This window comes from Vipera ursinii, assembly GCF_947247035.1.
Source record: "Vipera ursinii genome assembly, chromosome: 3".
In the NCBI taxonomy this organism is placed as follows: Eukaryota; Metazoa; Chordata; class Lepidosauria; order Squamata; family Viperidae; genus Vipera; species Vipera ursinii.
In genome coordinates this window covers 130,085,205-130,112,949 of record NC_139516.1, presented here as the reverse complement: position 1 = coordinate 130,112,949, position 27,745 = coordinate 130,085,205, and the positions used below count along the sequence as shown (strand labels likewise).

Here is a 27,745-nt window from a genome sequence, read left to right as displayed (position 1 = left end):
CAAGTGATCAAAATTCAGATGCTTGACAACTGACTCATATTTATGACGGTTGTTCTGTCCTGGGGTCATATGATTCCGTTTTGCGATCTTCTGACAAGCAAAGTCAATGGGGAAGCCAGATTCACTTAACAACCGTGTTACTAACTTAAAAACTGTAGTGATTCATTTAACAACTGTGGCAAGGTCATAAAACGGGGCAAAACTCTCTAAACAACTATCTCACGTTAACAACAGAATTTCTGGGCTCCATTGTGGTCATAGGTTGAGGACTACCTGTACTTTAAGACTTATTTCTAACAAATACGCTGTGCTCTGGTGTAGTAGTGGCACGTTTTCGAAAGATTACTCTGCTCCCTGCATCATTTACAGAACTGTGCAGTCAGGATCCTTTTTTCCTTCTTTTCTATGATCTGGTATGGAGGGGTCATTTTTTTAAACTATGTAATACAGGTAGTCCTTGACTTATAACAGTTCATTTAGTGACTGTTCAAAAGTGACTTATGACAATTTTTAACACTTACGACCCTTGGAACATCCCCACGATCCTGTGATCAAAATCCAGATGTTTGGCAACTGGTTCATACTTATGACCGTCGCTGTGTCCTGGGATCATATGATCACCTTTTGCAGCTTTTTGACCAGCAAAATCAATGGGGAAGCCAGATTCATTTAACAACCGTGTTACTAACTTATCAACTACAGTGACTCACTTAACAACTGACAAGAAAGGTCATAAAATAGGGCAAACCCTACTGAACAAATGTCTCACTCAACAACAGACGTTTTGGGCTGAAATGTAGTCGTAAGTCGAAGACTACCTGTATTTTTATTAACTCTATTAATAATTGCTTTTGTTAGTGCAGTTTGGAGATTACTGTGAACCACTTAAAGCAGGGGTGTCAAATTGCTGGCCCGCAGGCCGGATGCGTCATGCTGAAACCGCACCCACCCCGATGCCGGCAATGGAAAAAAAGTTGTGATATGTCACGTCACGTGACGTTGTGAGTTTGACACCCCTGACTTAGAGCCTGTCGATTTGGTCCGATACAGTTTATATACTAAATAAAACAAAACATCTAGCTAAATAGTAAATCCATGTCTGCAGGGAACCTGTCTTAGGAATGTTTCCCTCATTTAAGTTCCAATAGTCATAATGCAGAAAAATAGAAACATTTTGGGTGTCCGTAAATACTCCACATATATTCACAGGTGGGACAGATACCAATAATGTAAGACAGAATATATTAACAAAATAAACTCACGCATTCCTAACATTGAACCTACTGTTGAAGAGATCTGAAAATTTTTATTTCGCTGGGGGCTGTTAATCACCGAACCATTTCAGTTGAGAGCACATTCAATAGAGATTGGTTTATCACCCAGGACTCCCTGGGCTTCTGGCATTCATGATTATAACAAATAGTCTCTCCATGTATTTTTCTTGCTTTTGGCTTGGCACTGGTGGCTCGGCTAATATTTTTTGGGAAAAGATTTAGCTCTGAAGTTTCAGAAGCTGATCTTAAACTGAATCTATTTACCACTTTGTCTTACTGTTACAGTATTTCCCCGGGGTGCAGAACTCAGCACTGATTTGCAAAGATAGTGTGGTGGAAGGTAGTACAGAAGCGGTCCCCAACCTTTGCATTGAGCATCAAGCCAATGCACACATGTGCAGCCTTACTTGCCTGAGTGGTAAATCAGCCTGCATGCAAATATTCACGTGCAGCTTGACTTGCATGAGTGGTGGGCTGGCATGCAGGCGTAGGTGCATGCAGCTCAACTTGTGCTAGTTGAGCTGTGTGTTCCTATCTGCATGCACCAGCCAGCCACTTGCGCAAATCAGGCTATGCACACATGCAGAGAGCTATATAGACCAAAGTGTGGAATCTTTGGTCTATATAACATGCGTGTAAAACTCGCTGCATCACATGACGTGTCATGACATATCACAACTTTTTTTGCATTGCTGGAGCTGGGGTGGGTGCAGCCTCTGCATGATGCAACCGGCCCAGGGGCTGGCGGTTTGACACCCCTGGCCTATAGGAATAGAGTAAGAGAGGACTCTCCCTAATCTTTCACAGGGTATAACTAATAGTTTTGCAGACTGATGCTTTAATCTAGCAAATTCCTGTCTTTTAGGTGAGCTGCAATAAAGAAACTGATCTGGAGTAATTCCCATCATTCTTGGTTCCTTGGGCTTGACAATTAGATAATTTACCAAAAATAATATGCATCTTTAATGTTGAATTTCACCACGCAAACAAGCTGTTTTGCATTTTTTTTCTTTTTACTGAGCTTTGGAAAAAAAAGACATTGCAACCTAAAATAAATTACATATAATGTACTATATATATATATATATATATATATATATATATATATATATATATATATATATATATATACATTCAGTATGTATATACACACATATATTGATATAGGATTGACATATTATCTTTAAAGATGTCTTCTGATCAAAACTATCCACTTCCAAAATCTAGAAAACAGCTTTGTGCAAAATTAAATAAAATCATTTCACTGTTGTAAAGCTTATAGAAAAATATAATTTGTCTAAAGAAGCCTTGAAATGTTTCAGTGTGTTTTGTCTTGTGTTAAGATGTCATGTGAAGTTGCCAAATGAATCCTGGGCACTGAGGGCTCCACTTAGCTCCCTTAATAGTGCACAGCTGCATGACAAGAACAGGAAGTTCCTGAGCAAATACGAACATCAGTTTCACTTTCCACGTCAATAGCTGGAAGCTGGTGTTGTCCATGGTTAAAGCTGCACTTGGACTACAGTAACCCTCGTTAACTACGTAACTGGCAACCCCTGAGAGCCAACGGCCTGGCCAAGGAGAAGCTCTATAGCACATCCAAGTCACCAAAGCGTAAGTAAGTCCCATCAGGTTAATGAGTGACAAATGAAACACTTAATTCCACTGACAGAGACCCTCTTTCCACAGCACTGCAAGATTTCACTTTGGACCATTTTCCCAATGTAGGCTTTGATTTATTTAACACCGTTCCATTTTGGCAACTTCCTCCTAAAGTAATATAGTCTTATCCAAAGTTTTCTAAAGGAAAAAGATATATTATTATGTTCGTTGTACAAGTTAGCATATAGAGCAGTTTGTACAGATAGCCTTATTTTTCCCCTACCCCACAAGAGATTACTACTTTGGTTTAATTATTGGTGTGTGTGTGTGTGTGTGTGTGTGTGTGTGTGTGTGTGTGGCCACATTTCTTTTCAGAAAGACCCCTGTTAACAAATGCTTGTCCCTCATCTCAACCACATTATCCTGCATAGCATCAAATATGAGAACAACACTATCAAATATAAAGTTTTAGGTAAGACACCAATATTGTAATAAAGCTTCTGATTTAAAGGTCCACAATTGTTTTTAGAAAACAGTTACAAGATTAGTGTAATACAGATGGTTCACAGTTGACTACCAAAGGGAAAACTCTCTTTTGTATCATAGATAACAATTAATCTTAAACAGAAGTGTTACCCTGTATTTAGTCTTATTCTGTATTTATCAAAAGTCTCTTTTAAGATATTTCATCTCTAATTCTTTTTTTGACTCAGGATCTTGTTTGGTAGTCTTAGCAGTACACAATATATTACACTGAATATTAAGAAAGCCAATCTCAGGGATCTACCATGATACAGATCAAAAGAGTAAGGTCATGTTTCAGCAAGCAAAATAAAACTAATCTTCCCCTCCCCCCACAAGTCCCATGTGTATTTTTATATTTCATTAACAATAATAAAAAAGAAATGGGGCAAGGAAGAAGATGATGCAGGACGGCAACACAATCCATGAATCAACAGAGAGACTTTGGTTGACCAAGGAAGGATAAGGTCCCAAGAACATAGGCTTCCTCTACTGAATAGCCGCCATGTCTTTTGCGATTGCATGAAATGAGAAAAAAAGAATCAGGGGAAGGGGAAGAAGAAAAATAGAGACTGTTCCTTTAAGTTCCTCCTCCATGACAGCATACTTGGTATGCTATGAATTCATTATCTGAAACCTTCAGAAGCAAGGCCTCATTATGAAAAGTAAAGTGTGAGAGAAGAAGTAAACTTCCAGTTTTCCCTGCAGAGTTTTCATTTATTATTCATTGTCTTCTCTCATTTCTACGATGTCCGTCACTTCATCTGTTGGAGGCATGTCAGTCATTGCTGAGTCTTCACCTTCTGTAGCAGTCTCATTATCATTCCTCTTCTTTTTCTAGGTTGGGGGGAAAAAAACACCAGTTTTGTAGAAGATGGCCTGCAGGCAAGTTGCTTCCTTGCTTCCCTGCCTGCCTACATTCCAGCCATCCACAGATATCTGGATGGCTTAGATAAACACACATGTAACACATAAAATTATAAAGTGTTAAAAGTAAATGACAAATAATTAAACTCTAAAGAGATTTTAATCTCCTTCTTAATATTACCATTTAAGAAGAAGTCAGCCTCAACTACAAGGGCATTTCATTCCACAATAAATGGGCCGTGCAAACAAGGGAAGCCCCAACCACGGAATTCAGACAGCATGCGAAACCCCTCCAGTCTGCGGAGGTGCCCAAAAGGTTAGGGGCCGCTGCTCTATGGCACACAGCAATAAATTTAGTAACATGCCTATAATAAACAGTCTTCAGTTCAAGTGAGCATTTCTGGTCTTCAGAAATCATCACCATTACTGTAGGCCAGGGGTCTTCAAACTTGGCCCTTTTATGACTTGTGGACTTGAGCTCCCAGAATTCCTCAGCCAGCATGCCTGGCTGAGGAATTCTCGGAGTTAAAAGTCCACAAGTCATAAAAGGGCCAAGTTTGAAGACCCCTGCTGTAGGCCGAAGGTACAAGCAGATAAGCAAGAGATCTGTTTTTTTCTGAGAGAATGTCTTACCTGTTTTTGATAGACGTAACAAGCTGCTATTGCAACCATAGTTGATTCTCCTACAAAGCCAGCTAGAAGTGATCCTACACCCAGAGTAGCTCCATGGACCCTAAGAATATCAGAAAGAACAAGTATAGGGTTAAGAAGTTTCATGTAGCATTTGAATAAGTCTTCTTTCTTTTTTTTCTCTTTTAGCTTCTCTATATATATTTAATATTACTAAGGTTTGTCTTATCCTATATAAGCTAGAGAGTGATGGATTTTAGAGTTTATGGTTGTTAGTATATGGTTGTTTACGATTGTTTTTTTTATATATATACCTTGTATTTAGCTCTGGGAAGTGGGGGGGGAGGGGGGGAGGGGGGAGAGGTAGGGGGGGAGGGAGAAGGGAGGGGGTGGGGGGACTGTTAAAGATAAACTGTATGTTAAAACTTTCCAATAAAAAAAAAGAATATCAGAAAGAGATACATTCAATTTTTTCATTCTTAATCACTATATATTAACAATATTACTAGAATGATGAAAGCTTGGTTACACTGATACTTTAAACAATGTTCTTTCTATATAATGTTACAGACTAAAAACAATTGCCTCAATATCACTTCCAAAAAAATTTCCCTGGTCCAGTTATTGACTGCAATGTTAAAGTTTGATTACTACTAGCTCAATAAGATGCAGAATGATTGTCCTGGTTGTGAGGAAAAATGAAGTTTGGAAACCATATCTTCATGATGGGAGAGGCCACAAGTGGGAAGGGCCTCTCAGAGAGAAGGAGGCCAAACTGATGTCAGGTAGTACAGATAGTCTAAGGCAGGGGTAGGCAACCTTGGCTTTTATGACTCTGGACTTCAACTCCCAGAATTCCTGAGCCAGCATGGCTCAGCTTGGAAACCTCTCCCTTTCCCCTCAGCATGGCTGGCTCAGGAATTCTGGGAGTTGAAGTCCAGAGTCATAAAAGAGCCAAGGTTGCCTACACCTGGTCTAAGGGATGGGGATGTTATAGAGAAGAGTAGGGTACTAGAGAAAAATCAAGAACTTGAAACACTGAAACAAGAATTGTATGGCCAAAGCATGTGTCATACAACGCAGGACTAAGTAACCCCAAAAAAGGCCATGTGCTATTCTCATAAGCAACAACAGAACTACAGGCAGTGCTCTAGGTATGAACAGGTTACATTCGAAGAAAAATCCATTTTATTTGCAAGTCTAACAAAAGTAGGTATGTGATGTGCTGTAAATTAACCTTCTTCCAACTTCTGGGACCTTCTAATTTGAAGTTGCAGACAAGATTGTTCATATTGGTGAAAGTTTGAAACTCGAAAATTCATAAATAGACTAATGTCTGTATATTCCTGTGGTACTGATTACTCATTACTCTCCACTGCCAGGTAGATGAGCAGTGTAAAAGAGCAGTCGTTGTCACCTTGTGTGTGTGTCTGATATCTAGCCTGCCACACAACCTAATCACAAAATCTAGGTTTTAGAGTCATCTTCCAACATCTTGCCATAACAGTTTTCCTGACAGAGAAAAGGGAACTATGTAAACTCTTACAATTCTGAAATATGTATATGGTCTCCTCCGGGCAGGAAGATCCCTGCCACTCCATCATATCATTATTTCTGTACATGAGTTGTGATTTGAAAACTGAACATATATATATATATTCTAAAACTCAAGAGTCCCAAAGTCATCATCTGATCAATTATTTTAGTGTGTTCAAAATGCAGCGAAGTTGCACACTTGGGAAATAATGCACAGAACTGAGTTTTTTCATTAAAGATCTTTACAGATAAATATATAATTTATCAGCCAAAATTAATGGGAAAAAATAACCGAGGCAATCAACAGTTTCAACCAAGTTTTAGAAACGCTTCATCAACTCCAAACCTTACTTGCAAGTAATCCTATCTCCAAACCAAGGCTGTTTGGCATGCATCTAGACTGAACTACTTCCAATTATTTGCAATTCTTTGGAATTTTCCTTATGGCTTTACAAAGCTCCATCCCCTTTAAAAATACTGGCTCTGCTTCAGGAGAAATGCAGAGCAGTCTCTGCATTAATGAAAGAAATTGAGAAAAACAGAAAGGTAACCCATGCTCACAAAAGGGCTGTCTGCTCCAGCAAACAGTTGAAGCAAACCCTGATTTAAGTTATCACACACACACACATACACAAAGCATTTAACATGGAAAACTATCACTATAGGTTTAATTGTTGGGCTGATAGCATTCTTGCCTCTCTTTATGCAATTCTGTGTGCAGTTGAACTGTGACCTAGCCAAGTAACAATTAGATGTGGATGGAGAATATTGTGTTTTAACGCAATGGATAGCTTGTAGCTTTGTGTTACAGAAGTCATGGCATCACTGACAAAAATACAAAAGGCTAACAGACCATAACTTACCCTAAATAAGGCAGCACAATCAAACTGGTGATGAGAACAATGATGCGCAGCACTGAGCTAGGAGCTAGGACAAAAGTCTTTTTCAATGTCATCAACCATCCTGTCAAATGTGCTCTTACTGTGACTAAAGAAGAACATGGAAAGAACAATTACTGGTAGCAAAACCTCGGATACATGCTCAATATGTCTAAGAGACAATTGTTCTGAACCAGCCCTCTTCTCGCAACCCCTATTCAAAAAGAAGAGACTGGAGAGCGTCCAAGGCTAAAAGGCTTCTGCCAAGATTTAATTACGCAGTTAACAAAAACACTAGAGCTTGTCTTCTCAAGCGGAAAAGTTGCTTTCAGCAACCAGCCCCTCCCCAAACACTCCTTTTATAGAGAGCTCAGGGCGTGGTCTCCCTGTGCCTCCTCCCGAGGAGTCCCATAGCCTTTCTTTGTTTGTTCCTGCTCGACTGCCTCCTGCGTCGGGCGTCCTTGAACAGGGCCAGCTGTGGGTCATCATCCTCCGCACTCTCGGGCTCACGCAGCTGAGAAGAGGTCCCCGGCTGAGGACTCTGCAAAGCCTCCAAATCATCATCAGCCGGTTCGTCTCCCTCCTCCCCCTCATCTGAGTCCTCCGATACGTCGGAGCCGGCTGTCGGACCCACAGGCTGGCCCTGAGTCACAACAACAATTCTAGTGCCCTCCAGGAAAAAAAAATGATTGCCTTTCTTTCTCAGGTACTAGATGAAGTTCTGAACTACGTAAGAAAATGAGCATTATTCATGATTAAAGAAGCTGCAAACACAGAAGTAAATAGCTAGAGTTACGACACACTCTGAGTAGCAAAATCTGATTTACTCTAATGCTTAAAAAATAGGATTTTCCAATAAAAAAATCCTTTGGCTAACACACTATTAAACTGTAAGCTCCTTGTGATATAGTTTGTTGCTCTCTCAAAATAGCACATTTCTAGTAAAGGTCTGATCTACCTTCTTCAACCTAAAAGATGCAGCATTAACACAACTGACTCCAAACTTGGAGTCCTGCTCAGACTGGGGGAATGTGAAAGAAACCTGCCTGAAGACTGCATTATTTTTGGCAATCGGGCATCCCTTGGGCAACGGTGTTGTCACCGGCAAATCCTTTCAATCCAGACAAATCCTTTGATTAGCTTTGTAGGTGCCTCTGACATGAATACAGACTTGCTCAGACTCAGGATCTTCATTTTATCTTGAATTAATCTGTATTGCCTCATAGTTTACTTCAGGGATCTTCAAACTTGGCCCTTTTATGACTTGTGGACCTCAACTCCCAGAATTCCTCAGCCAGAATGCCAGAGCAATAACTGGGGTGGGGCAGTTCCATTATGTAATGTTTTATTCTGCCATGATTCCCATTCTCTGTTCACTCCCAGATTAAAATGCTAGTTTTAATCTTCAAAAACTTAGCCATTAGCCAATAGCAGAAGTTCCTTCTAGAGGTTCTCTACTGTAAGTATCCTTCCCAAGTACAACCAAACAACTGGGAAACAAGGAAAGGACTTTCTTGGTGAGCTACTTGTGAAACATTCTCTTCAGAGATAGCCTTGTTATGGTTTTGGTTTTTTTAATATTCCAGGTAAAGACTTCACTTCATTTCACTTTAGTTGAAACTGTGATTTTAAAACGTGGGCTCTCGATATGTTTGAAAATCTTAGTATGCTTATTTTTGTTTTATTTCAGTTCCCTTCTGACTAAACATATTTTTATTTTATCAATATTTGCATTTATTTATTTTATTTTATTTATTTTAATCCCATTTATATCCTGCCCTTCTCCAAAGACTCAGGGCGGCTTACAATTTAAGCACAAACCAATGTGGTTAGCAATAGCCTTCATTCTATGTATATGGCTGCTTATTAGGGCTTTCTCCCCCCAAGCGGCATTATTACAAAGTCAGCTTAATTTTCCCCAACAATCTGGGTCCTCATTTTACCTACCTCGGAAGGATGGAAGGCTGAGTCAACCTTGAGCCTGGTGGGATGCGAACCTGCACTAATTGCAGGCAGCTGGTGTTACTTAAGGAGGCATTAGCCCACTGCTCCACCAAGGCTCTTTTAATATTAAATATGGTTAAATATGGACTACAAGGCAAGAGGTCATGAGTTTTAGTCTTGCCTTAAGCATGGAAGCTAGCTGGGTGACTGGGTCAATCACCAACTCAGGCCTAGAAAGATGATGTAAGACACTTCTGCAAATGTTGCCAAGAAAACTGCAAGAATTTGTGCCCATAGCATTTTTGCCATAATAACTTTCTCTAAAATAGCAAATTCATGTAGCAAATTCAATATTGCCCCAAGATTAGCCTTGTTTGGATGTGTGGTTTTTCTGTGTGTGAAGAGCTTTTCTTTATCCAGAATTGATTGACACATTCTTTAAATGGAAGCTCTGGACAAGTCATAAAGGTTGACTGTTCCAACTGTGAGCTGTATTTCTACAAGTGTTGCCTTTGGATGGATTGTTATGCAAAGTCTAAAAAGCGCTGGGTTAATGTAAACATTTTGTGCCATTCATTTCTTCTGTTTTCTACATACCTGGTACGGGAAAGAAGGAGAAGATGCGAAGAGGAATGACGCACAGCTCTGCAAAAGCAAAATCAACGCCAATGATGTCGACCAAGATCTTCTCAGACACATTAGGTGTCCAAAACATCACAAAGCAGAGCTGGAAAAGCCAGAAAATAATACTTCATGATTAGATATCATCTCTTAATTAGCTAAATGTGCCCCTTGGTTTTCAAAATATAGAACTTCAGCTTTCAAAACACTTCCAACTTACAGGATGTTTAGTGACTGCTAGGATCACTGGAGGTTACCAGTCACTAGACTTACAAGCCTACTATTTTATTTAAAATGAAATTAATATTTTATTTAAAATGATACTCTTGCTCCATATTGTCAACATTTCTACCTGCATGAAAAATTCCAGGTTTAACTTCCCTTTCAAGATTTCCAAAGCAATTCCATTTTGCCTGCTGACCTAAATTTCTCTGTAAAAATGGAGTGAAAATATACTTTTAAAGCCAGATTAACATTTCCTTGTTATATTTCTCTCTTAGTCAATATGCTGCTAAACTTCCTTTATTTTAATGCCTTCAGTCATTCATTTTCAGCCACAACTGAGAGGTTTGCATATTTAATAAAAAAAAAAAACCTTCTAGTCTTTGGAAAATGAAGTCTTCCAAGAACATCACATTCACAGCTCTTCTGAAATACGTTTTTAAACTTCTATAAGTACAACCAAACATACATTTATAATAATATCTCTAAAGTATTGCACAGTTTAAATATTTCTTGGAGTAGCTTAGTTATTGGTTTTAATTTTTTAGACAACCCATCAGCACCTAAATCTCTAACTAGTATACAAATGCCAACATTTAATAACAACTTAAAACATTAAAAACATAAAATTATAAATTCTCATACTAAAATAGAATTAATTTTTTTTTAGAAAGGACTCTTTTTTCTCATGTTTTCAGCATACGTTGCTTCACTGTTGAAGCTTAACTTAAAACTTTAAAACTGTAATTTAACTTGGTAACTAAAAAACAGTTGCATAAATTAAAACTAAAATAAGATTAAGAAATTGCTTTTCAATTTTTGAAGTTAAGTATTTTTCCTTTTTAACTTTCCATGAGAATGGATCTAGTTTCCTAATGACTGAAAATGAATTAACTGTTGCACATCTAATTCAACTTAGATAGCAATCCGTGGGTTTAAAGCAGGGGTGTCAAACTCAATTTCATTGAGGGCCGCAATCAGCACTGCAGTTGCCCTCAGGGGGCCGGGTGGGTGTGGCCAGGGTAGGCGCGGCCTACTGGGTGGCCGTGGCTGGAGTGCGTGTGGCCTACTGGGTGGGCATGGCCAGCTCTACATCATTCGTGTCAAGGGTACCTATGGGGGCCTGGGCAGGAGTGGTTCAGATCTGAGGGTCTCTGGCAGAAGGAGATGGGACCGGGGCAAGTGCCAAGGCATGGTCCACTGGAGGAGCCTCACTGTTCCTCTCAGGCCATGCGGAGGGGCCTGAACGATGGCGCAGAGTTCAAATGCCCAGCCCAGCCCTTAAGCACCTGCGGCACTAAGCCCAGCCCCACTTCCCCAAGGGGGCACCCAGCTGCACTTACCTCCTCAAGGCTGCTGCAGCTGTACTTGCTCTCCTTAGCCAGGTTGCTCATGATGGGTACAAGGGCAAAGTCAAGAGGGAGGCCCACTCCCTCTCCATGTGAGGAGACCTGGCTTTGTATCCAAAGCTTCCTTAGCAATAGGATGGGAGACCCCCCAGGGTAGGCCAGGAGAAGGGGGCAATGGGATGGTGAAAGGGCAGCAGGGAAGGACTAAGGCAGGACTTCCTTCAGACCCTCCCTCTCCTTCCTTCCTTCCTTCCTTCCTTCCTTCCTTCCTTCCTTCCTTCCTTCCTTCCTTCCTTCCTGTAGTGGGAAAATATCTGAGATGAGGGAGGGAGAAAAACAGGCAAGAAACGCAGCTGGGGAAGTGTCATCCTTCATGAGGAATGAAAAAATGCACCATCGCCTGGAAGTGGCCAGCACATGGCTCTCGCCTATTTCACATATCCGGCTTGGTGGGCTCTGGGGGAGAGGATGCCATGAGCAGCGTGAGAGTCGACATTACCTGCGCAATGCTGCCCAGCCCCCAGCCTGCCTGGTTTGGGCAGGCAGCGGGGTGCTCTCCTCACAGTGCTGAGAGGCTGAGCCAGGTGGCATGAATCTGAAGAGAAGTGCAATGCTGCCCAGCCCCTAGCCTGTTCGAAGTAGGCAGGGTCATGTGCTGGCCACTTCCAGGCAATGGTGCCTTTCTTCATTCCTCACAAAGGGTGATACCTCCCCAGTGCGTGCCCAGTGGGTGGGGCCGACGCAGCAGGGGCTGGACCCTCGCTGTTTCCAGACGGCCTTGTGGAGCTAAGACTGAATGCGTTTCAGCATAGATGGCCACCACGAAATTGTACATTGGCTCCTGGCCAGCCTGGGCCAGGGCCAAGGCAGTGGGGGCCGTTTCCTCACTGTTTCCAGGATGGGTTTGCGGGCCACATGACACCACTTTGCAGGCTACATCCGGCCTCCGGGCCTTGTGTTTGACATGTCTGGTTTAAAGGATTAAGAAATAACAAAAATTGGAAATTGCAATAGGAATATCTTCAGACAAAATTATTCAGTGTTGGATCAAGATCCCAGGGTGAATTATTGAAATTAATTGGACTGAAGTTAGCCATAATCTACAGAGTTCTTTGATTTTGAGGATTTATTGCAGATCACAGGTTCAGAGATCTGTTTTAAGGAGCTGCCTGATTCTAGATCTTATTGCAGATCACAGATTCAGATATCTGTTTTAAGGAGCTGCCTGATTCTAGATCTGAGCCACTGTTTTGAGAAAATATTTGGAGAGACTTTTACCCCAAACCTATCAGAAAATATGTTAACATGGAATATTTCAGTTTATCATTTCATTTAATGGGCTACAGCTCTTTTCACATGAAGAAATGCAAGTGGCAGTGTGCACACATCTACTTCAGTATAGCATGTATTAATTCTTTTGGCATAAAAAGATAAACAAGTGCTAAGAAATGAACAAGTAACTTTTTTTTAAAAAAGCACCTGCATCTTGGACAAAAACCACAAAGTATACAACAGTGCTTCAACTTGATGAGAGAGGCCTAAGTACAGAGCAACTGTTCAGTATGCAAATCTGTTGTGTCAACTTGTACACATCCCTCTCATAAATCATTCCAATCTCCAACAGATTACTCTCTCATTACCTCATGCAGTTTCTTCCATCTGTTTCTCTCTACAAAAGAAAAACGGAAGCTTCTGTCTGATCACATCAAGTCAGCCTATTCTTCTGTCTATCTCAGTAACTTCTGTTCAACAGTTCTTTAAAGTTTCAAACTTTTCCAATTATCTGCAAGTAGGAGACTCTTCCAACTATCTGCAAACACTTAGGACTTCAGCAAGTACAAAGTACGTGCTCTATGGCAGTGGTGGCGAACCTATGGCACGTGTGCCAGAGGCAACACTCAGAGCCCTTTCTGTGGACACCATGCCCCGGAGATGGCAACTGTTCCTCTTCAACCAGCCGCCTGCTAACTCGCCGAGGCCCCATGTGGCCGGATGCATCCTGGCATGGCTGATTCCCGCCCCCACCTCCATCCCATCCCTCCTGGCCTTGCATGCTCTCCTTTTCCCAGGCACGACCCAGCTGTCAGCTGGCCATCCAGCGCAGAGGCGGCTTCTTTGAACTGCTGGCAGTGGGCTGCGCAGCCCCAGAGTACGCCAGTCGAGAGGTCAGCAGGCTGTGGCTGCTGACAGACACCGTAGGCCCCCATGCGCTCGCTGGCCTCTGTGTGCGGGGGCTGATGGTATTAGGCAGCAGCCGCCCCAGCCCTTGCCTTGCCCCATGGCAATGGCACCCCTGCCCTGCCTCACCTCACCCCACAGGAGGAGCCTCCTGCCTACCACCCCACCTGCCAGAGAGCCCCTGGATCTCCCCCAACCCTGCCCACCCCCCCACAGGTGTTCCTCCCCACGAGCAACATTGAGGTGACCACACCCACCCAATCTGCCATGATCACCACAGCCACGCCCACCCGGCAATAAATAAGTGGGTTTTGGGTTGCACTTTGGGCACTTGGTCTCTAAAAGGTTCGCCATCACTGCTCTATGGTGATAGTTAAACTCAACATTCATATTCCCCACTCCCCACCCCCACCCCCAAGATATTGTATGTTTCAAAAGGGAAGTGACTGCTGCTGCTGAGCTTACACAACTGATAGGAAACGTTCTTCAAAATATAGAAAAGGATCTTGATTATACTGAAGCTCTGAAGCTGATGAGGTTGACTGAAGGACACATATCTCTCCTGGCTACTTGTGGCCCTCCATGAGATATGTCACTGCCTAATTCAGGGGTAGGCAACCTTGGCTCTTTTATGACTCGTGGACTTCAACTCCCAGAATTCCTGAGCCAGCTAGCTAGCTGGCTCAGGAATTCTGGGAGTTGAAGTCCACGAGTCATAAAGGAGCCAAGGTTGCCTACCCCTGGCGTAATTAATTTTTCCAGTGAGGATGGAAAGAAGCTCCCTGGTGGAACTGTATCACTTCCCATGACTTTAAATAAATAAATAAATAAACCTTTATTGTCAAAGTACAACATGTGTACATTGAGATTAGCTGAGCCTCCCCCCATGCTCTCTCCCCCCAACACACAGTGACAACAAACCCTCCATCCCACCACACTATGTGAACCAACTACACCACACAACGGCCTCCCAAGTCAATTCTGCATAAGATTATGTCCCATTTAAAAGCCTAACAGCCCACGGATAAAAGCTATTTTTCAGCCTGTTGGTACGGCTGGCTATATTCCTATATCTCCTACCGGATGGTAGGAGAGTAAAGAGATACCGTCCAGGGTGTGAGTCATCCCTGAGAATCTTCCTCACTCTTCCAAGGCAACGAGCCCTGGCGATGTCATCCAGTGATGTCAGGGAACAGCCCACAATGTCTTATGCTGTGCTCACTACCCTCTGTAATACTTTCCTATCCGCGGCTGTCAGACCAGCATACCAAACCACAATACCATACGAGAGGACGCTCTCTATAGTAGTCCGGTAAAAGAGGGTCATTAGCTGTTGTTCTACCCTGTTCTTCCGCAAGACCCTAAGAAAGTGAAGCCTCTGTTGGGCCTTTCTAGCCACCTGAGTTGTGTTAACTTTCCAGGTCAGATCTTCACAGAGGTAGACTCCCAGAAATTTAAAGGAGGAAACTCTCTCTACACAGTCCTCCCCGATGTAAAGTGGGGCAGGTTCCTCCTTTTTTCTCCGGAAGTCTAACACCATCTCTTTCGTCTTGCCGATGTTTAGGTGCAAGTTGTTGTTACTGCACCATATGGATAGTTTTTGTACCTCCGCCCTGTATGCTGTCTCATCCCCACCTGTAATAAGACCCACCACAGTTGTATCATCTGCGAACTTGATTATTGCAATGGATGGGTCAGATGATACACAATCATAAGTGTATAAAGAGTACAGGTAGGGGCTAAGCACACAGCCCTGTGGCGTGCCGGTGCAAAGCTTCAGGGGGATGGACAAATATCCTGATCTTTCAGACCCCCCACCGCCCCCACTGCAGCCAAGGAGGGCCAACATGATGCAGGCAATTGGACCACGTTTTCCTCCCTGTAGCTTAAGCTCTTTCACGCGCGAGTGGCTTTAATACTGACAAAAACATATGGTTCATCATTAGTTCAATGCAACTTTTGTTTTCTTTATCTATGCCCAGTCCTTTTGGATTTATTTAGTAGTTTTAAATACAGTTAGTCCTCGACTTGCAACAGTTCATTTAGTGACCGTTCAAAGTTACAACGGCACTGAAAAAAAGGGTCTTAGGTCCGTTTTTCACACTTCTAACCTTTGAAGCATCCCCGTGATCCTGTCATCAAAAATCAGAGGCTTGGCAACTGGTTCATACCTATGACCGTTGCTGTGTCCCAAGGTCACGTGCTCATCTTTTGCAACCTTCTGACAAGCAAAGTCAATGAGGAAGCGAGATTCACTTAACAACCAGGTTACCAACTTATCAACCGCAGTGATTCAGTTAACAACCGTGGCGAGGAAGATCGTAAAATGGGGCAAAACTCACTGAACAACAGAAATTTTGGCCTCAGTTGTGGTTGTAAGTCAAGGGCTATTCTGTACATTTAGAATTTATTTCGAAATTCTACTTTTCAAGATACTACAGCTGCTACCAAGGTGGCTTACAAATGACATTTACATTTTTAAAGCAGAAAGTCTGATCTCCTTCCTCCAAAATTATGTGTCCTGGGGAGGGGGGAAGAAAAGATAGGGTCTACTTAGTCCTAGAACAAGACTCTGGATTAGTCTCTCTCTGCCTTTTTCCTTCTTTTCTGCAATGAGTTTTGGCAATTGCTCTCTGCAAGCAGTATTAGGAAGCAAGCCACAAGAAGGAAAACAGTATAATAATAATAATAATAATAATAATAATAATAATAATAATAATAATAATAATAATAATAATAATAATAATAATAATAATAATTATTTTATTTATATACCGCCCTTCTCCCGAAGGACTCAGGGCGGTGAACAGGGCAAACATATAAAAATACAAAGATACAAAAGTTAAAAAAGAATTAAACACAATGCCCAAGCTAAAACAATAAATAGATATATTAAATGATCACAATAGAAAATTTTCCTCCTTTTCTTCTCAACATTAGGTATTGGGTCAGAATAGAACATTTTTATCGGAAGAGTCAATTTCATCTAATAGAATAACAAAGTTGGAAGGGACCTTAGAGGTCTTCTACTCCAACCGTCTCCTGTTCAAGCAGGAGACGCTACATGAGACCCTAAAACGAGCAGGAAACCTTGGGGCACATTCTTGGAGGGGGCTGTGTTGTAACTTTGAATGGTTGCTAAGCGACCAAGTTATAAGTTGAGGACTGCTTGAAGAGAGAGAAGAATGTATCCAAAAATGAAAAAAATATGGAAAGACCATTATAATAGGAGAGTGCTAAACCAGACATGTCAAACTTGTGACGTCACATGATGTCACAAAACGTATCGGGACTTTTTCCCCATTGCCGGCAACGGGGTGAACGCAGTTTCAGCATGACGCATCCGGCCCGTGGGCCGGCAGTTTGACATGCCTGTGCTAAACCATTTCTTTTTTCTTAAAAATACATCTGAAAGGTGCTGAGAACTATCCAAGCTGTTTCATTACTAATCCAAAAATGGATTAAGAACCTGTTTGACTAGAATGTCGGCACAGTATGTTTTTTTTATAAGTGTAAAACCCAGTCTCCCAGTCTAATAACATAAAGTACTTTGCTGTTAAAATTATATATATATATATATATATATATATATATATATATATATATATATAGAGAGAGAGAGAGAGAGAGAGAGAGAGAGAGAGAGAGAGAGAGAGAGAGAGATTTTGAAATGAGGGGTCCTTGGTGCTCTAAAAGGGAACAAAATGACCAAAACATCTCCCCGTAAGCAATCAACGCCCAGGTAAGCATAGATCAACCAAGGAACTGCCAAACAAGCTAATAATAAACAGCGCAACTAAAGAACACCAAGACCTCTCCCACCAACATTGGCAGGACAAACCACTAGAACAGGGGTCTTCAAACTTTGCCCTTTTATGACTTGTGACTTCAACTCCCAGAATTCCTCAGACAGCATGCCTGGCTGAGGAATTCTGGGAGTTGAAGTCCACACTCATAAAAGGGCCCAGTTTGAAGAACCCCTGCACTAGAATATAAATTGAGAGCAAACCCTATTCTCTTACTAGCACCAATTATGCTACTTAGTTTGGGTAATTAAAAACATCTGCAAGAAAAAAACCAAACTCAGAGAGCACCAAGGACCTGTCATTCCACCTATTGTTTGGTATTTATTTATCAAATTTATATAGCTAACCATCTCATGAGTGTGACTCTGGGGGGTGGGCAGTAAAGCCAACAATTAAAACAGTCTTAAATAAATATTAAAAACAGGAAGCATTAATCAGTAAGAATATTTAGTAGAAATCAACACGTTTGCATGTGACTTATTCAAGGTTTTCTTACACACGCATTTTAATTTATGAACATAAAGACTTCAGGCAGATAATGAACAGCTGGGAGACTCAAGGATAAATGAAGGACCTGTCTAATTAAGAAGATTAATGAGATTTTTGATTAAGAATAAGCACTAACTCACAATGAACGTCTATTTTTAGAAGCCAATCCCCAATATATAGCCAACTATACTTGCTGAAAAGGAAAGAGAAGATTAGTGATGGAGTTCAGCTGCTAACTTTTTTATAAAAGATTTGAGTGCTCTGTTGTGCTATAATATAATGGTAGAGTTTAAAAAAGTATTTATTAGCAGGAATACCACATAACTATGAAGTTCCTTTTCACTTTTTTATTTACTCAAAAGTGCTGCTGCAATTCTTGCTTCGAAGATTTCAGAGACAAGTATTTAAGTCCATCTGAATTCTTTAAAGCTAAATTAATGAGACATAACAATGTGCAAATTATATTCCAAGTTTGTTACTACTCTCTTTTATTCAGATTCTGTTTGCTTTTGTTTGATATTTATTTGTTCTTTTCTCAGTAAGATTGCCTTGTGATCTGAAGGAGAAAAGAAAAATTCAGAATGATTTTAACACCAAGTTCCCAATATTTACACCTATAGTTTAAAAATACTATTCCAAGGAACAACATCCTAAGAAAGCACCTGCTTTGCCAACTAGGTCAATTCCTAGAATCTCCAAGTCAGGATGGGAAAAAAAATCCTCACTTCTGTGCTAGTGAACACACACAATAATAAACTCATATATTTGACTCTGAATAAACAACTTGCTGTACTGGTCTTTCTAATATAGGGAAAAAGATGAATGATTTATTTTCTAATCAGTTCTTGGAAATCTGAATGTTCAATGTGGCAACCGAAACAGATTCTAGCAGTCTGAAAAAAATAGCACAAACAATATTTCACAACATCATTTTCACCATATTCAGTAACTGAGTTTGCTAGAAATATAAAGGTAAAGGTTCCCCCGCACATGCGTGCTAGTCGTTTCCGACTCTAGGGACCGGTGCTCATCTCCGTTTCAAAGCCGAAGAGCCAGCGCTTGTCCGAGGACGTCTCCGTGGTCATGTGGCCGGCATGACTAGACGCCAAAGGCGCACGGAACGCTGTTACCTTCCCACCGTTGTGGTCCCTATTTTTCTACTTGCATTTTTACGTGCTTTCGAACTGCTAGGTTGGCAGAAGCTGGGGCGAGTAACAGGCACTCATTCTGTTACACGGCACTCGGGATTCGACCCGCCAAACTGCCGACCTTCTGATCGACAAGCTCAGCGTCCTAACCCACTGAGCCACCGCATCCCTTGCTAGAAATATAAAGAAAGGTAAACGCTCTGAAACTGATTTTTATTCTTCATATGAGAGGCTTCATCTATTTAAAAAGAAAATTTGAATCTGAAATCTAATTCAACTGTATAAAAATAGTATTTTCAACAATTTTGTTATATCTTATATGTATTTACTGTTTTTTTTTACTTTCTCAAGTATACTAAATAGATCAAGTTCATAATCTCAGTGGCAGAATTCTTTTCTGCAAACTGTCTAAAACGAAGAACCAAAACAGTAGTGGCCAAATGTAGGGAGTGCAAAGAGAAGGTGAAAGAGCAAACAAATATTTGTTGCTGGCCTATTTGGTAATCTTAAGAGGACAGACCCTACATGCTCCAAAACCTAGTGTTTACAGTCAATGGAGACACTGACAATGGTTCTGGATAAATGGTTATAGACTTTCCAGGAAGGCTATCAGCCAATCTCTTGTTGATTCACCTAGTAGTAGTTCTGGAAGATTAGGATTAAAATATTGCATGGCTTATAGAGGTGGAGTGGGTAGATAACCATGTATATCCCGGTAAAGAATGTGTACCGAGAGTGGTTAAAATAGGGTTAATTTTAAAAACAATAATCAGACAGTTGATTCCTTACCGTTAAAGACAAGGCCATGCAGACAAAAGTGAACTTTTTGATGTGTGTTCCTGTGACAGTACTGCTGGAATTCACCATTTTATTGCTGGGATTGTTCTAAGGTGAAAGGGAGAAGAAACAGTGCCATTAACCTTACTAGAGCAAATATATATTATGTTCGGGGCAAATCATTAGACTTTGTCAACCTAATCTCTACTTATGCATTCCTTTGGATGAGTTTAATGCTGAGTAAATTTGAACTGAGAAACTTTAGAAAGTAAATTCTTTGCTGGCAAGAATTTGCCAATAAAAGACACAACAGTGTCCAATAGGCTTTGCTTCTGGAAGTAACATCATAGTTCTATTACCCATACTGCTGTTCTTGCATGATGAAGAAGCAAAAAAAAAAAAAGTTGGCTGTAATTTTGCTTATTGCAGATAGCAGCCACAAACCCGTGAAGCTGCTTTCTATATACCCACATCATTTCTTTCTAATCAGAATCAAAGTGAACCGCAGCCCACAGGCTTACAGAAGTGCATTTGCAGTATTTCATAATTAGGATCCTCCATGTAGACCGGCCTCTGAATCTTGAGCTGGATCTCTTCCATTCAATAAATTAAAGCTTTCCCCATAGCCACAGAACAATAGCTTTGGACATCTTGCAGCATAAGTGATAATCCTGATTTAGTGGGACTTACTCTACAGATTGGTTACCGTCACTGAATGCAACTTCTAAACCGTACACATATAAGAAATGGGAGGATATTTTTCTATGCCAGTCACTGCTGTACAAATTGATTAGAGATCATTAACCTTCTCTGTTTGTCCATCTTCTTCTCTCCAATTCCCTATTCTTTAATGGGAATTTACCCAAACCAGTCCTGCAGTTTGATGCAGCAAGATGCTACTGCAGATGCTGAACACACAATAAGCTCTTATTTATTACAGTAGGTGTGGCTGCCTTCTTATAATATACCTACTGGATTTCCAGGCAAATTCTTCCAGATTCCTAGAGATCTATTAAGTCCAACGTGACCCATATAACAGTTGTTTTCATAGATAAATCCTCTCATCTCTTCCCAATGATCTAAATCACTGAACCCTGATTTACCCTACCTCTAATTAGCAATAAAAGTAACCTACAGAAAATGAAGGTCTGAACATCTAGTTTTTATTCACTCTAATGATTTGTACACATACTAAGTGACTTGATGTTCTGTTCTGCACAAAGAAATTCCAGATATCACTATGCAAATATTTAAAAAGCAACCTCTCTCTCTATCTAGCTAGACAGATGGAGCTTCTGAAAGAGAAGAGAGTGTTCATGCTAGAACAGCTGAAGCGGTGATGTCATTCTTAAAGGGAGCTACGGATAAAAGGAAGCTAAGGGACACACACGTACTTTTAGTGTGCATGTGTATACCCATCTTTGTGCATCATTTTCTTAGTTTATTAGTTGTGAGTCAGAGACTCAAGGAAAAAAAAAGAGAACCTCAATAGCTGTTTTACAGGGTGCAGCGTAAGAGAAAGTTTCTTGTCCAACACAGATTGTTGAGGCTTTTTTTATGTTCCACTGCATCTTTGTGCTCCATCCTCTGTTGACACAGAGGAACACAACAGAGAAACAATTACCTTACAATTCCTTAAGCAAACAAAGGATTAACCTTTGGGTACGGAGGTCATTGTTCCAATCACTTCATAAGGAATAAAAGAGGTGGGGCTGTCGAGCAGGATGGAGCGAGATCAGTGTATATGTAACAGTATCAGGAAAAGCAATCAGACGGACAGAAACTAGCTTGCTCTCCGTTTTGTTTTTTTTGTTTTTTTGCAAATTCACTCCTCACAAAGCCTATTTCTTACAGAGCGCTCTTGCCAAACCTGCATTTGAAAGGAAAACTAAGGATTTGCTCACAGAAAACAAGCTCACCTTGTCAAAAGCAGGGTAAACAGCTCGGATCTCTGTCAACCAGCCATATGGCATGTGTCCCACTGGATACGTAGCTGTCAAAATTGCAACTGCCTGCAGTGCGAAGGAAAGACAGAAGATTACAGATCAACTCTTCAGAGACAATTTGCTTTTTACCTAATATTCAGATACTTCTATCACCGTTAGATCAGCAGTATTTTAAGACTGTCAAGCAGGCACCTGATTTATGACCACAATAGATGCAAGCAACTAAGACTAGTCAATGAATACCTGGATTCGCGAATTCTATGAAGTATAATATTACTTTAATGTTGACTTAATATGTGTGAGCCCCCTAATTATGGTTTGTAAAACTGTGATTTATGGCTTAGTACACTATGGCTTATTTAATAAAAAGCAGTTAAAGCTGACCACAGCATGGTATAATATGTGAACCCAATTGATGACTTTCAGTTGCAGAAAAATTCTAAGTTGCAACAACTCTAACTCAACTGCAACTTGCTTTAAAATATATATACTTTGTCACCTTCATTCTGCATGTTCCCACAGCCAGTAGACCTTTTTAATTTGATGACCATTCTCTAGTGAAATGTGGCACAATTGTTAATGAAGAAACACTGTTCAGAACTGTGGTAAAAATAAGCCAAACTATGATTTATGGAGTGTTTTTGTTTCCATAGCAGTTTATTCTATTCGTGATGTGCTAGCATATGATTAACTGAAAATGGCAATGGAAGCCTCTGAGCTTCTCCCAACCATCCTGGAATGTGAGAGAACACAAAACTGAAACTCATTACTAAACTTAATTTTAATTAAATCTAATTATTTTCCCCCTAAGCCTTCCTCTTGATATTTTCTTGAAACATGGCTTCCAAACATGATTAAAATTTGGGCCCATCCAGCTCATTCCACACATTTGATCCAGATGTTGTCTGCCTGCTTTTGACATTTTTTTGTGGTGCTATTTCAATTCAATGCAAGACTCTCCCCCCCCCCGAAAAAAATCTGTAATCCTGTATTTTCATGGAATTTCTTGGAACTTATACCACAAAAACAGACTAATCTGCATCTGTACAATGAAAGATCCATCTGAGCTGGAAAGCAAGGGCTGAACTGCATAAAACATTGAGAATGTTGTACTCAGTATTGAAAAGATATTCAGTGACTGGACAATATTTATACATCTTACCTAAGTACTTGAGACTGCCTATGGAATTATGTTTTGTAAATCATGACTAGAAACACAAGCAAGTGTGACTGCATTGTGGATCATATCTAAACTACAGCAATCTATAAATTTTAGACATAGCAATCTAGAAATATAGTAGTAAAGGAGCATAGACATTCATTGCTAGGATCATCTCAAGATTCTTTAAAGAAAGTGGACAGGCCTTTTGGCTTAAGGGTCAAGAACCCATATCTTATGCAGTCAGAAATTTGAATAGTTTTTTTCGTAATCACATTAAAACTGTTTTGAAAAACATTCTGTCTTGTCCATTCCAGAGTGGAAGTTCAAAATCTTATTCTTCCATTTCAAATTCACTGGGCAAATTTTATCTCAACTTTACTAATCTTTTCAAGTTTTGCTCTAAGAAAAATCATTTAAGAAAACAATAACAATATAATCTTACAGCTTAAAAATAAATTCTAAGGCAGCGTTGCCAATTAAACTATTCTTGGCACAGTACTGTAATGGCACACTTCGCTAGGAAGCACTTTCATGAGTGTAAAAAACATTGTGATACACAGCATGCTTATTTAAGCAATTACAGTGCTACATTTGAAAAGGGGAAATGAATTTCATAGAATTGCAAGGAAACGCTTAGGGCCTTCAAGTCAAACTCTCTGCTTGGTACAGAAATCTAAACTAAAAAAATCTCTGTCAATTCTGCTTGGAACACAGCCAGTGAAGAGAAGTCTACCACCTCTCTTGGCTAAACAAGTGCACATTCAGCTAGCTTTTTGCCATTATGGGGGCTTTTTTCTGATATTCAGTCATAATTCCTGGGATCTGTGTATTCTGGAGCAATAGAGCACTTCATTTTTCAAATATTTGAAGAGCGCTTTGCATGCAAGAAAACGGAAGTAGTTATCTGAGCTTGCAACTTGTGTCTCATTGTCTAGCCATGGTTAGTTCAAAAGCATCAAAATTCAACTGGGCCCAAGATAAGAGATATAAAGCACTTGTCAAGTAGATCCAGCCACATTCATAAGCTGAAATTTGCAGCACACTCTGCCTGTGTGCCAGGATTTTGCAAACGGTTAGTGCTTCCAGTGCTTTCTCTTTTAGCAATGATGTTTTCAGAAACAGAAAGCAACAGAACAAACACATGAACAATAGACACCAATGAAGTCAGTTATCAGCTGACAAGATGAGACACATTTCAACAAGAGAATGTTTAAAGGCATTCTTTGCCTTCACAAGGGAAAGCATGTCCAAATGGATGGTTTAAAGTATTAATCACACAACTTGTGCTCAGTAAAAGTTAATTGTTCAATTAAGTACATGCTGAATAACTCAGTTCCATATTTCACTTCTTTACATTACTTTGAATACAAGTATATTACATAAAACCTCAAAGGTCTTCATTTCCATGAAACAGAATTATATTAGCTATCATGCTAGAATAAGGGTTGTGCATTTATACCGATTCTATAGATGTGAGTGACTTTGTAGTGGGGCAGAATTCTAAGCATCTGAGCAGGTACCTGTCTCTATACCAACTTTTGTAGCCCTTGATATACAAATGTCCAAGCAATATTTCATGCAACCATAAGCACTTTCACCTTTGTAGTAATATGTAACAGAATTCAAAGTAATGTGATTATAATATAAATTGATAAAAGAATCTAAAATTGCGGAGTACTGTAATGAAATTTAAAGCACATGTACTGTTTCCTACATGAAGCTGATCATATGGCACTGTCCCCAGGAACTGGTAGAGGATAGTAATAAAAAGAGTCTGATTCAATTCCTCATCTGGTTAAGAAATCAACATGCACATTGTTCTATATGGGATCGTAACGTAACTGAAGCAGTTCCACTCATAGGAAGCAGTCTCAGAATTTGGCAGCTAAGAAAACCAGGTTGATTCAGAGCCTTGTATAATTTCTTGTTACTCTGTATGATTGTAGAGTCACATACTGGATTTAACCCTTCACTGGAAATTTAAATATTGTATTCTTCCCTGGTGTGTGATATATAGATAGATAGATAGATAGATAGATAGATAGATAGATAGATAGATAGATAGATAGATAGATAGATAGATAGATATAGATGTGGATCTTTGGTCATTCAGGTTTTTCCCCGCGTAGAGTTGAAGGTGTGGGAGCAACGTTTCGACGGAATCCTATCCATCATCTCCCTCTCCCTCCCTCCCTCCCTCCCTCCCTCCCTCCCTCCTCTCTCTCTCTCTCTCTCTCTCTCTCTCTCTCTCTCTCTCTCTCTATATATATATATATATATATATATATATATATATATATATATATATATATATATATATATATATATATATATATATATATATTAGATTTGCCATGTGAAAGCTAGTTACCATTAGAGAAAAAGTACATTTGAAAGTGTTCTACTTAATTGGGTATATTTTACATACAAAGACCAGAAGCCAGCTGATTAAATATGCTCAAGCTGTCATTAATTGCTACAGTAGATGTGATTCCAACTATTAGTCTTCTCTTAAACTGTGTTCCTTAATTTGCAGAAGATGTGTTTCAACACTGAGCAATCTGGTCCATTAAAAGCAGTTATTCTCTACGGGTAGTCTTTGAATTGTAACAGCAGTGGAGACTGGGATTTCTGTCACTAAGTGATATGATCAGAAAGCATGATGTCACATGACTGCCCTTTTAGCCATGGTAATCTTTTCAGTCGCCACTGCTGCTTTTAAATGAGCACCTCCTCACAGTTTCCAACAATCAAAAGTGGGAAGCAAATAGGAAATTTCTAAGTCGCAGGTGTCTCAAAAGCAGGCCAGTAGGCAGGTTAAGTGGCTACTGTTGGGTGGGAAAGGGAGGGGATGTGCAGATAGTTGGGGTGGCGCAGCGCGAGTGTGGCAGGGCTTGGGGTGGCTGCTGCAGGGTGGAGGATATGTGCACCAATAGTTGGGTAGAGGGTGTGGGTGGCTAGGATGGTGCAGCACAAAGTCAGTGATGCTCAGGGTGTGTGGATGGTCGGGGGCGGGGGGGGAGGCACGACATGAGTATGGTGTGGCTTGGGATGGCTGCTGCCAGGTGGAAAATGATGTGTGAACGTCCGGGGAAGGTGTTTATGGTTAATGACATGCAACCTGAGTGCAGAGGGGCTGGGGAGGGTGCACGAGTGGGGTTAGACTTATATGACCAACTTGCAACCTTCCCTTCCAGCTTCCTCACTGATTTTGCTTGGGGAAAGCCAGCAGGGAAGGTCACAGATTGTGATTACAGGATCATGGGATGCTGCAACTGTCATAAGTGCAAGCCTGTTGCCAAGCACCCAGATTGCAATCGCGATGATATAACCATAGGGTTGACTGGAACTTCAAGGACTGGTCGTATAGCACCACAGTAACTTTGAAGAGTTGCTGAATGAGTGGTCGTTAACCAAGAACTTCCTGTACCACGATTTAGCTGAAAACTTCCGAGGTTGGAACTGGGAATCTTACAGGGTGCCCTCCTTGAACATGAACCTTGGACATGACCCCCACAACTTCTCAAAAGTTGTTAACCAATTGGAATTTTTAATGACAAAAGAGGAAAATTACTGTATTTTTGAAAAGTCTTTTATAGGTAATAAATATGTGTTTCAGCAATAATTTTAAATTTAAATATAAATGTAAGTTACTGTATTTACGCACAAGGAAGAAGATTCTTAATCTAAGATCTCCTCTGAAAAAGGAAGAATAGACAGAAAAAAGGGTAGCTCCTGTATTGCTCACAAGTCAAGGCAAGAAACTCCACTAAAATTATTTGGGAAAAATATACTGCTCAAAAAAATAAAGGGAACACAAGATAAGACATTCTACTATTAAATACAGTACATTGTGTTGTTTAAGTGTTCCCTTTATTTTTTGAGCAGTGTACATACTCTTCCTTTCAGGTTTATACAATAAATCCAGTGTAGTTGTCTTTTTTTTTAAAATCTCCATCTATTTCTTTGGTCACACACTTTTGGGAACAGAGCCCACCTGCAAAGACCGAGTGTAACCCTTCAATTTGAACAAAAAAAATATAAATGCTGTGCATCCCTCTTCATTAAGTCAAAAGGAACTAGTAGCTAGTTGAATTTACTGAGTCAAAATCACCCAGCAAATCTGGAAAGCGCAAATTTAGTTAAAATGACAATTTTGATTGGAAAGTCTTTCAGGGATCCTAGCACTGTCAGGAACAAGAAAAGCAAGTCAAGCCATGGTGGTTAGGAATTGCAGGAAATAAATACAATACATCTCAGAGCCAGTAACAATAAATCTTCAATAGCTTGACACAATGAGTTTTTAAAGGACTGGGAGAAAACACAGCTGTTTTGTGAGGACAGATCTAAGTTCTCTGTATATAGATCTGCTATTCTGAACAAATATTAGAAAATCAAAGCAAATTGGACTCATACCTCTGTGGCTGCCGAACTGCCACCAAGATCACGGGATACAAAGAGGTTCACAATAGGCCTACTGATTCTCTGAGTGGCCAAAATTAATGCCAAAGGCCACCAGAAACCTAGCATCTTTCTTATTGTAGCATCTCCCTGCAGATAAAATGAGAAAAGTCAGTGTTGTTAAATCACAAAACCAGAGCACAGCCAATAGAGGAGCTAAAGAAATTATTTTACAAATCTCAGAATGTTTCAAAGATAAGAGGTGAGAAGTAGTATTAAAAAGCTCCTAAGATATAAATAAAAAAAGAACTACAGATTCTTAAAAATATTGTCTATGAAATCCAGGAATATTACTGTCCTGGGTGTTCAATTCATAAGAGAAGTATTTAAGAA

At 40.2% G+C, this 27,745-nt stretch overlaps 1 protein-coding gene across 1 annotated transcript in view; it reads right to left on the bottom strand.

Annotated features, from left to right (window-relative positions):
• Positions 1-1,226: 1,226 nt before the first annotated feature.
• ANKH (ANKH inorganic pyrophosphate transport regulator) overlaps positions 1,227-27,745 on the bottom strand; it is a 112,247-nt gene continuing 85,728 nt past the window's right edge. The window contains exons 6-12 of the mRNA XM_083358366.1: positions 27,368-27,502; positions 21,763-21,855; positions 19,856-19,951; positions 9,851-9,980; positions 7,295-7,418; positions 4,899-4,998; positions 1,227-4,235 (exon numbers count right to left, since the gene is read on the bottom strand). Coding sequence (XP_083214492.1) covers positions 4,119-4,235; positions 4,899-4,998; positions 7,295-7,418; positions 9,851-9,980; positions 19,856-19,951; positions 21,763-21,855; positions 27,368-27,502 — 795 coding nt within the window. The 3' untranslated portion in view covers positions 1,227-4,118. The remainder of the gene's footprint in view (positions 4,236-4,898; positions 4,999-7,294; positions 7,419-9,850; positions 9,981-19,855; positions 19,952-21,762; positions 21,856-27,367; positions 27,503-27,745) is intronic.